Here is a 12,034-nt window from a genome sequence, read left to right on the forward strand (position 1 = left end):
TTGGCAAGGGAAGTTACTCCGCATTCTGTTTATTTTGCTCGGAGTGACTTCCCTTGATTGAATACGGAAGTTAAAAAAGTACATGAAAGTACAATATTTTCGTGACGTTTATATGCTCTGAAACAAAATGACAGCTCTCAGTGAAGAAACAGCTACTATTTTGAAGACTAGCGTAAGTGAAATAACACTTATTTCACAATCATCTTTTGTTTGTTTTATTGAAGTTATTGATGATCAGACACATTGAAATTAGACTCATTGTCTTAAATGTTGAATCATATTATTTTTTTACATATACATGTATAGTGAGATATAAGGCATTATTCATATAAACCATACTAATAAGTACAGCATTTAAATCTGTCATTGCGTTAAAATCATTATTAATCATAGTTTATGAACAGAACATTTTATACTGTCTCTTTGGCCTAGTGGTTAAGCATCCCTGGCCACGTCCTACCAAAAAATGTTAAAATATGGTACATGCCTGGCGCTCGGCATTTAAAGGGTAGTGCTTAGTTTAAACATATTTATTATGCAGAAAAACAACAATACAGCATTTTTACAAACATATAAAATAAAGGATTGGAACGGTAGAATTAACTAATAAAGTTCCTTTCCTTGAATGGTTATTTGCAATAGTATTAAATACAGGTTTTACTAAATAAAGGATTAATATGATAGCTCTCAAAGTAGTAAGATGATTTAGATAGAATGGTGGTAAAATTTCAAATTTAAAGGAATTTAATATTAGATAATGAAAAAAAAAAAAGAAATGCAAAAGAAGATAATGATAAGCTATGTTTAGATAGGAGAAGGAAAGAAGGAAGGCAGAGTGAAAGTCATAGGATGGATTTAAACTGGAGTCGATTAATCAAATCTTTTTGTTAAGTGAATATATTGGTGGACTGCTTCAAACAGTTTGAAATTCTGTTCTTCAGTCAGAGTGTCAGCACCATACAATAGTGAACGAAGAGTTACTTCAGTCAGTGCTTCCACTGAGTTGATCAGAGAAAGTCTATGATCGGAGTAGAGTGGACATAAAAGAAGAAAATGATATGTTGTTTCTTGGCGTCCGCAAATACAGAGTGGAGAAGATACGATGTTTTTCGAATAAAGGTGATGGTTTAATGAGCTGCATTCCGTTCGTAAACGAGTATGTAGGACTTGAAGCTTACGCTTCCCATAATAGAATAACTTGCTAGATTTAGAAGTAACTGACTTGAGATACTCTTTGAAACCAGACACGGTATCTAAAGAAGTTGCTTCAGCTGGAAGACTATTCCAGGAAAAAATAGCCGAAGGAAGGAAAGAGTTCATATACAATGATGTGCGAGTTCTAGGAATGGAGATTTTAGATGAATTTCTGAGATATCTTGTTGATACTTGCCCTACTGTTGGGGGGACCAAGTTTGAAAGATAATCAGGAGTGAACCCATTTTTCATTTTAAAGAAAAGGAGAAGTTTGTGCTTTTCGCGCCTAGTTTGTAAACTTTCCCAGCCAGTTTCAACTTCGAGAAGACGTATGGAAACCAAACGTGTACAACCAGTTACAATTCTGGCACACTTGGTCTGGATTTTATCTAATTCATTCTTTTCATGTTGGGTGCAATTGCTCCAAATAACGTCTGCATATTCAAGGATTGGTCTGACAAAAGATAAATAAATAACTTCTAAAGATCGCCTGTCTAATTGAAATCTTAGCCATTTCATCACGTTGATCCGAGCCCAAGCTTTATCTTTAATATAATCAATATGAACATGCCAACTACAATCTTCAGATATATGTATTCCGAGATGTTTATGGGATTCAACAGAAGGTATCACTGTATCAAACATTTGCAAAGGAGGATGAAGGGGCTTTAATCTTTTTTTGGTTAGCACCATAGATTCGGATTTAGATGGATTCAATTTCACAAGCCACTTGTCAGCCCAATGAGACAACTTGTTGATATCGGACTGTAGTTGCTCAGCTGCAACTTGGGGTGTTTCGACTATGACGAATAGACTAGTATCATCAGCAAATAAATTGATGTTAGAATTGACATCATTTACAATATCATTAATGTATATAAGAAACAAAAGGGGGCCTAAAATAGAGCCTTGGGGTACACCAGCCTTAATCTCAGAAAATGATGAAGAGGCTCCTGGAATAACCACTCTTTGTCGATGATATTCCAAGTAATTTGAAAACCAAGAAAGAAGTGAACCACATATGCCTGCATGTTCGAGTTTGTACAAAAGGCCACGGTGCCAAACCTTGTCAAAGGCTTTACTTATATCAAAGAAAACAACTCTTATTTCAAGACCTTCGTCAAGGGCATGGCAGAACTTATTATAGATATATGTTAGTTGATTAACGGTAGAATCACCGGGCATGAAACCGGATTGAAAACATGTAAAGAAGTGAGTATCACGGAGAAAGTTAAAGACATGTTTAAATATAATCCGTTCAAAGACCTTTTCCATAGTATTTAGGAGTGATATTGGACGATAATCTGATGGGTCTGAAGGATCACCCTTTTTGAAAATTGCACAAACATTTGAACACTTCCAACTTGACGGCATAATAGAAGTGTTTAATGAATCATTAAACAGATCACACAAAGGCTGACTGAGTTGAGCAGAGGCTTCGAGAAGAATGCGATTGCTTACTCCGTCAGGACCAGATGCTTTACCCAAAACCAGGCAACTAATCGCATCTTTTACTTCAGATGGGGTAATGTGGATGTTATTAAGAATATCATGAGTAGGATTTGAATCAAGCAGAGGCAAAGTTTGACTGGAGTCGTCAATGTATGTTTGACGAGCAAAAAAATCGTTCAGAATATCGGCCTTATCTTGTTCGTCTGTCTTTAGTTCACCATCAGCTGGGTTAAGGAGTGGAGGAATAGCTTTGGATGTATCAGGACTAATGAAGGATTTGAGAGTTTTCCACCAATCTTTCGAACTAATTTCGCTGGATTTGAGTTTGGAAGCAAGATTATCAAAATACAAGGATTTGGAGCGGCGAATCAGAGCAACAACTTCATTTCTAAGACCACGGAACTTTAACCAGTGTACTGGATGCCCTTTTGCGTTTTCGAATTTTTAATTTAATATCAGCATTCATCCATGGGGGATTTTTATGATTAACATTAACAACCTTGCTTGGAATACAACAGCTAGCAATATCAGCGATCTTTGTCAGGGTAGTGCTTAGAAAAGTGGTACGATAAAGAGCTAGGGTGTCACACCCAGACTTCCTTGTATCCCACCAATGATTCTTCAGCGTGCTGTCCCTTCAGCAAAAACAAAGGACCCTGTTGGAAATAATTGCTTGCACTTTCATGGGTCGCAAGGTCTAAAGAAATACATACATACAACAATCTAATGCATCTGTTAAATTAAAGGTTATTATAATCCATGCCTATATACCACAACAAGAACAACAAATGTTGCGTTAACCAGAACAAATCAGTAGAGTTAATTTATTTAAGGCATTATATGTCCTCAAAATTGTTGTTTATCTCACTATATTGCCTTAAAATGATAAAATTCAACACTTGAGACACAATTAGTCAAATATCTTCGGTCATCACTGGACACTACTCAGTGATTGACATTCAAGTGCAGTTGAGATATTAATTTGGTGTACATAAGGTGTTGTTATACATACTTTTATCCATCATTTTTTAATTGGATCACCTACAATGTACAACCTTAAAGACTGAGTTATCTCTTCCCCCTGTTGGACCAGATATATTACCAGTATACAACTTTTTTTTAGCTCATGAATCTGAAAAGTTGAGTTTTTATTGTTGGAATCATAATGACTTTATTTAACATTGCGCGAGAACTGTTTAAGATATTCAAATGAAACTTGATACCGGTACACATGTTGCCAAACACATGTTGTACATACATTTAAAGCAATGCCCTTAAATCTGGCTTTAATAATATTCGATATTACATGTATGCCACTTCAAGGCCTTGTTTGAATGAAAAAACAACAACAGACATGCATTGGCCTTGGCTGTGCAGCACTCTTGTTTCAATTTGTCTCTAAGGTCCCATTTGAAAACTTGGGCCACATTTAGTACTGTATAACATCATACATGTAGATTTTAGTTTTTTTTATATGCCTTAGCCTAAGTATGTGTTCTCAATTTATGTAATTTTTATGTCATAATTAACTGGTCATCCATTCCATCCTTTTAACAAAGGTGCTGAATGAGCTCCGGCCTGCTTTGTGTCGAGATCTGAACCCTGTGATGCACTTTCCACATCTGAAGTCAAAGTAAGGCACTGTTTTGTTCTTCCTATGATAATCTTCAAATAACTCTTTGTCTGAATTAAAAAAGGTTTATAATATCCCTGTGTCAAAACTCGTTGTTTGTAAATTCTAAAAATACACGATGCATGTAAAATATAAATTTACTTTACACCATGGCCAGGGTATTTTTCAACCTGGAAGTTTTCAAATGTTCTGCACTAAGTTCTCACATATGAATGTGTGTGGTATACCTATAAAATGAATAAATAAAGTTGGTCATATTCTTTGATATATGCTACTAAAATTATCTTTTTCTTGTGTTAATAATGTTGCACCAATGTTTTAGTAAGTTTAAAGTTGTAGAAATATTTTACCACTCATTAAGAACATGACAATAAATTGCATTCAGTTATACACAGTAGTCAATACATGTATAAGATGTATTTTATAGGGCCACAGAGTTACATAAAAATACAAAACATTGAATTTTCAAATCTTTCAATAATACTGATTATTTAGATACCTTGACTACAAATAATGTAAATAGATGGATCAATAAAGGACAGTCACATCAAAGTTTGGATACATTATGTTCATCATCATTTTGAAAAAAAAAAGGGGAAAAGTTTTGTTCTTGTTATCATGTATAACCGTGTTACTCTTCCTGATAGAGAGGTTGTGAAACACTCTTTATACAGGTCTGTGTATATGTGGGCTGCTTTATGTGCACTTATGATGTCATCCAGGTATATGAACTTTGTACAAGTTTAGAAATATAGGTGTGATAAATGTACCATAACAGGAGGAAAGTGATTTATGCAATCCCAGCGAACTTAAGAATGTACAAGTACAAATTTAAAGAGAAATTTTGCAAACCAAATTTAAACTCATTAATCTGTGATTTTCACCTGTACTTGAAGCTACTCTTCTGTGAACGAAAACAGGTAGTGGTTCACAAACCTCTATAATAATAATAATACAATATATTGAAGATGATGTATGAGATTATCTGGTGTTTCTGTTTTTAGGTACATTCTGAACAAAGATGACGAGGAGATAATCAGCAGCATACCCATAAGTAGACAGAAGGTTGACAAGCTCATTGATATTTTGGTTTGTATAAATTATTTGTATCCGTTTATTTACTTATTAGAAGTGAAACAAGATGTAAAAAATAATAATAATGTAATATTTTGCATTATGCAGAGCCTATAATTGAACATGACTTCTCTCCTCTCTCCAGTGTTACAAACATGCAGGAAAGTCTGGTTGGCGCTCACTTGAACAACGTAGACTAGATTCCTGACTTGTAATGTTTTACAACATATACCATCATCATGTTGCTATTATACTGCCATCTTATATTCAAACACCAATAAGATTTATCAGACTAATGCACCCACTATGTTTCAGACAAATTCAAGTAAAAACTGACTTTCACAAATTTTCATTCTATCCTCACTCGGTTGTACTTTGGAACAGTTTGCCCGATCATATTGTCACTATCCCCACCCCACCCCTGAAACATTCAAGGTGGCTGTGGCAACCATTAAGCATTAGATAAGCGAGCAATGTTTTTATCTTTTTACCAGTTCACCAATCACTTTTTATCATGTTACCTAAATTTTGTTTTCTTTTATACCCCAGTTCTCACTTTTCTGATGTGATTTGCTTCATCAGTGTTTTATTTTTTTTCACTAACAAACCGGCGCGCACCGTTCATGTCAGTAACACTCGGAAGAGGAGTTGACATTAAACAGAGATAGATATATTGTGATTCAGGGTTCTGGGGGCGGTTTCAATAAAGGATGTTAGTCGTAACTTCAATTATCTTAAATCTGTATAAAGGGCACCAATGGTAATACATCATATTGGTCTTATTTCATTATCTTTGTGTTCGTTTAATTGATAGTTAAAGCTAATTTCACTCAAATTTGAAGCAGAGTAATGGAACTATGATACTAAGATTATTTCATTTCACGATTAAAATCAACTAAGATCTTTATTGAAAACCCCCCCAGGCTTTGAGCTTTGACAGTGAAAAGTACATAAAGCAGATCGTAATCGCCAAATTTCCATTTTTGGTAACGAAAACATCCACCAAATGCCCATTTAGTCATTAATTTTTATTTTTTTTAGAAGATGTATCATGTTGACTGGCTTATTTAAGGAAAATAGTACTCATTTATGGTCTTTTTTTCAAGGATAAGTCTGCACTGGGCTGCTTCAGGCCTGCCATCTTCTTTGTTTAGAAGACAAAAATACACTAACAATTACATATCACAACATCTTGTTAACTTCATTCATGAGGACAAATTATTCAAGCCCCACTATCACAAAGTTGATATTTTTAAAACATGAATCAAACATGAATCACGAGATAAGTGCAGATAGAGCTGTTTAACACGGAAACTTTATTGTAACATTTAACAGTTTTTATGAGTATTTAGGTTAATCAGGTTTCAACTTTAAAGGCACACTATATAGGTTGGTGCAAAGTAATTTGTATACAGAAAAAATAAAAGCGACATTTTTGAGTTTTTTTAACTGGGAAAATTGTGGCCACGTAGCTATAAATATTTTTTTTTATTTATTTTTTTATAAAGGCTAATATGTTTTAGCTGTACACAAATCATGTGCTTTTTTCTGTTTTGATCATTAAAGTCAAATGAGTTGAACATGATAATGCAAACACCATTTATTTGCATCTGAATCTATATTGTCCGCCTTTAAAAGAAATTTCTGCTTACTTTTGAGTATATATTTTAGTAATTGCACTGATTGGAAAACTTCTCGCTTAAAGCATATTGCATATGCGGGTTTGAGTTAATCATTAAGATGTAAATCTGAATGTGGTCCAGTATATACAGCCAGTATACTGGTATGTTGTTACAGCCATATTTAATAATTATAGCACTTACATGTCTCTAGCTTATAAAAATATGAGGAAAAAACCCAAACAATTTGTATGAGGCACAAGTTGGATAATTTGTATATAAATTTCTTTTGCACAAAAACACATGCAGTAGTGACACAGGTAACTTGGCTGGTTGCAAATTTTTTCCTTGTTCGAAATTTTAGATTAAGTTCTTATTTGTTAAGTAAACGATCTTGATCTTGATGAAAATCTTTATTGTCCATCCTGCGCCCCCCTCTCCCCCAAATCATCCAAGTTTACTTTTATTTCAATATAGGAGAATTTTTTTTAATAAAATACGCCCAAAATGCACCATTTCAGACTAGAAATTGTAAAAAAAATATTTTGGGAAGTACCCTCGAACCTCCCTCCAAACACTTTCAACCAAATAACATTCGGGTTTTGAGCGAGGGCAAAGCCAAAAGGTTGTGCCTCCTAAGTTACGCCCCCTCAAACATCGAATCCTGGGTCTGCTCCTGAAAATTATACTGTAGGTAGGGATTGAAATATGAAAATCGGTCAAAAGGCATAGTGATAAATGGTCATTTGATTTCCAGTTATGTTATTCAAATGAAAAGACAATATAAGTGTTTATGCTGAAGTTGTAAAGTGTAACCGAGCCGGGCGTGTGAGTGGTAACGCAGAGGCTGGTTACAGCACCCTAGGTCAAGCAAGGACGGGCAGATGGATGTGAAAAATAACAGATGTTTTTCTACTTTCTTGTATTTATTTACAAATTATTCAAATTATAATGTAATGTAAACCAAAAATATGTAAAACTATAGTTTCTCTTTTCACCTAGCCGCTTAAACGAGCTGTAATGTTTTTTGGAGATTGGAGTTTCAATTGAATCAGAAAAAGTAAACAATAGCCAATCAATACCAGTGTGAAAGAAAAGATATAGAAACAATTATTTATCAAAACAATATAATACATTTTCATCTCAGTATACATTTTGTTGTTCTATTCATTTGTCCTAATCTGGCCTTAAAGCTGCATTCTCATAGATAAACCATTTTTACAACTTTTATTTTTTGTCTCGAGAAGAGTAAATTTTTGCGTAAAAATCTGCAAACCAATGATAAAAGAATGCTGACAAAATATCAGATCGTAGATTTTCATATTTCCGTTCGAAAATTAATGTTTTATGGCTTACTAACAGTTTTAGGAAAATGCATAAAACATCAGTTTTTGAACTTAAATATAAAAATCTGCGAACTGATTTTTTGTCAGCAGTCTTATATCACTGGATTCCATGATTTTTTGCAAAAATTGGCTCATTTTAAGACAAAAAATAAAAAAAGTTGTAAAAACGTTCCATCTGTGAGTGTGTTGCTTTAATTTTTAAAAAAGATATTAAGCATAAGAATCTTAATGTAAGTTGCTTTGTAATTTAGTTAAATTTCTTCCTTAATCTTGATTTCACAAAATAAAAGTTAATTTTTTGTGATTATCATAAACATACGAGTAATTTTCATTTAAAGTGCAAAAACTCTTGTAAATATTACACAAATGATACCAAACCAAAAATAGTGGGTTTAGCTTAATCCTGGGACTTAATTAAGATGTTTCGGGAAATATGGGCCTGTTGTTTAACTAAGAAAACGGTCCCTTTGGACAAGACTTACTGTACAGAGAAAAATATAATTATGATGAGCTCAATCACATGAGGGGTGAGGACAGCTTGCCTACAGATTTAGATCAGTCAGAATTTACATACATATTCTTAAAAACAGGTAATTGGGTTACATAATTTACATATCGTGCGAAAACACAATTCTACATTAGGACAAAAGTTTGCTTATTAAATTTAAGTAATAGTTAGATGACATAAAGTAACATTTTAATGATTAGGAATGGGCAGAGTGAGCAAAGTGAACATGCCCTTCTTAATGATTAAAAAACTTCTTCGGGTAATTTTACTGTCTTAGAATACAATCTCATTGGCTGACATATTGTCAAAGCAAAAACTGATGAAGGGAGTGTGTATTGGATGAGTGGCAGTAAGCAGACCTTATAACACCCGCGGAAGTTGAACGTCTCAATGATTAAGCCTTATACTTAATGTTTGCCTATAGATCTGCAATTTCATTGGCTGTAAATATAGGTTGTAAATTATTATAAAGTATACTTCATAGTAATCTTATATCAATCACATTAAATATAAATTCCTAAGCATAACAATTGTCAGATAAGTAGAAACCATTCGCATGAGTATAAATGACTCTATATTTATGGGAAAATGTGATCAACAATTGATAGGAACATGAAATAACATAGTGCACTATAGACCAAAAAGGTTGAAGTGAGAAACAGTTACACCAAATAACAAGCTGGTTATAAATGTTCTTAAGTGCACAAAAGTATGATTGAACATAAAAGCAAATTATGCGGTAATTTTGTTAAATGGATGTAATTTTTGTAGCTGAAGATGAAATTATTTATACTTTTGCTCCACCATATTTGTCCATGTTTAGAGAATACACATTGTTGTTACCAGGTATTCATTATATAGCAGCACTTATACTGTCTTGGTAAAAGTTTGTATAGCTATGTGGTAGAGAGTTCACCTACAGAGCGAAGGGAGAAGGTCATTGGTTCAATCCTCGCCACATGCACAAAGTGTATTCGCATAGTTTGTCACATTTTTAGCTCCCAACGTAAATGTCTCACTTTGTATGAAAAGCCTAGGGTATTGGACATACAGTGGCAATTGTGTCTTGCTAAACAGCTAGCTTTTACAGCAAAGTGGTAGAGATTCTTACCTGCAAAGCAAAAGGTCAGGGGCTCAATCCCCACCAAGCCCATAAAGTATATTTGTGATCATTTTAGCAGCCATTGTAAATGACTCACCTAGTAGGATAAGCCTCAAGGTCAAGTAGGATAAGCCTCAAGGTCAAGTAGGATAAGCCTCAAGGTCAAGTAGGATAAGCCTCAAGGTCAAGTAGAAGGTTTAAAAAAAAAAATGGAGGAGGTGTGTGTAAGCAGTTTAGAGTATATGGCACCACTCATTAAATTAACTGTCTTCCTTATAAGATAGATTTGATTCACAATAGAGTGTCACACCTCAAGATCAAAGGGTCGTGGTTTCGATCCTCACCAGATTCACAAAGCTTATTGGTGTAGTTTGTCATTCAAGGAAGAATTTAAAAAATGTAGGTGTGTGGGTACAGGATATATAGCAGCACTTTTACTGTCTTGCTATTGAGCTAGCTTTAACCTGGTAGAGTGTCCACTTGAACAACAAGGGGTCAGAGTTCAGTCCCACAACAGGAACAAAGCTAATTTGTTTAGTTTGTTCCATAATGATCGTTAATTTTAAGAATTTGCCATTGATTATGGACGACTTCAATTGTAAGGGATCATCATTTGATCAGAAATGGTACTGTTTGGTATTTTATTGAACCAGGTACAGAAAGGGGAGAAAGGGTTTGATGAGCTTGTACGTTCCATAGTGAAGGATAGAACCCAGCTGTTCCTGGCACAGAAACTCAACCAGGCATATGAGGAGAAGCAGAAAAGGCTCCAAGGTCAGTATAAGTCTGACATATGAGCGTGTGTGAGCGTGGATGTGTGTGTTTGTGTGTGTGCGTGTTTGTGAGTGTTTGAGTGTGTGCATTTTTGTGAGTGTGTGTGAGTGTGGATGTATGTGTGTGTGTGTGCGTGTTTGTGTGTGTGCGTGTTTGTGAGTGTTTGAGTGTGTGCATTTTTGTGAGTGTGTGTGAGCGTGGATGCATGTGTGTGTGTGTGTGCGTGTTGGTGTGTGTGCGTGTTTGTGAGTGTTGGTGTGCGTACATGTTTGTGTGTGTGTTTCATTGACTATAGGTTACATGCATGTGTGTTTGTTTACATGTGTCTGTGCATGTTTGTGTGTTTGTTTGTGCATACATGGTTTTACATATGAAGGAGTTACTTTTGGCATCAAACAGTGGCAGCTGGGTCAGAAAATCCTTGTGCATATACTATACTTTATTATCCAATCACGATAAATCTTGGTGAGAGTGCTCTTGGTCACTTTGTTCAAGTTATGCCTCAAGGAAATACACTTTGTAAAATATGATATTTAGAACAGTGAACCGACATTCATTTTGATATGCATTCTTAAGGTGTTATTTGAAAAAAATATTGATATATTAAGTATAATTTTTTCTTGTACTTGATTCAAAAGACAGAAGATTTAAGTATAGTTTATTGTTGGTCTTATTCATACATGTATATATTCATACTTTTTTACAGCAATCGAAATGGACCTGCGCCTTTCCCAGAGAGAAGACCAACAACGATCTACTAGTATGTCCCTGAGGCTTTCCCAGGGGCCTGTGGAACATTGTAACAGCCCTGAACCCCTTGCCGAGCCTCCAAGTCTGAAACCAGTCTATCCTCCACAGACTGGTTCACACGAGAAAATAAAATCTGGGGAGTTCAGAAGCTCTATATCTGACTTAGGAGTAGACACAGACAAGCTCCCAAAGCCAGTGATGCCTTTAATTGGTTTATTGACAGATAAGGAAAAAGATGAGGAGTTAAAAAAGGCTGAGCAATCTCTGAAAGAAGATAGCTTTGACGAAGGATCAGATGATTTTGATAAGAATAAGGTGGTGATCATTGAGGTAGTTGATGGAAACGAGTCTAAAGCATAGCAATATTTATTTTGGTTTCAACATATCAACATTATGGTTACTGAACCCACAGCCTGAGTCATTGAAATTAATCACAAGCTCTTTTTATAGTGTTTTTATAATTTCAATCACCAGAGTAGATGGTGAAGTCACTGATTTTTTGTATATTTTCAAGACAAAGTTCAATAACTAGCATGTGTATAAATGAATAATGTTGTATTTTATCGGCACAGTTAAGCTCGC

The 12,034-nt window shown here is 34.6% G+C and overlaps 1 protein-coding gene across 1 annotated transcript; it reads left to right on the forward strand.

Annotated features, from left to right (window-relative positions):
- The first annotated feature begins 37 nt into the window (after nt 1-37).
- Nucleotides 38-12,023, forward strand: LOC128224448 (uncharacterized). The gene is made up of 5 exons (XM_052934287.1): nt 38-172; nt 4,206-4,279; nt 5,284-5,368; nt 10,582-10,702; nt 11,409-12,023. Exons 1-5 carry the CDS (start codon nt 128-130, stop codon nt 11,810-11,812), a joined length of 729 nt encoding a protein of 242 aa, XP_052790247.1. The 5' UTR covers nt 38-127; the 3' UTR covers nt 11,813-12,023.
- Nucleotides 12,024-12,034: the final 11 nt, after the last annotated feature.

Source organism: Mya arenaria, chromosome 17 (genome assembly GCF_026914265.1).
Source record: "Mya arenaria isolate MELC-2E11 chromosome 17, ASM2691426v1".
Lineage (NCBI taxonomy): Eukaryota > Metazoa > Mollusca > Bivalvia > Myida > Myidae > Mya > Mya arenaria.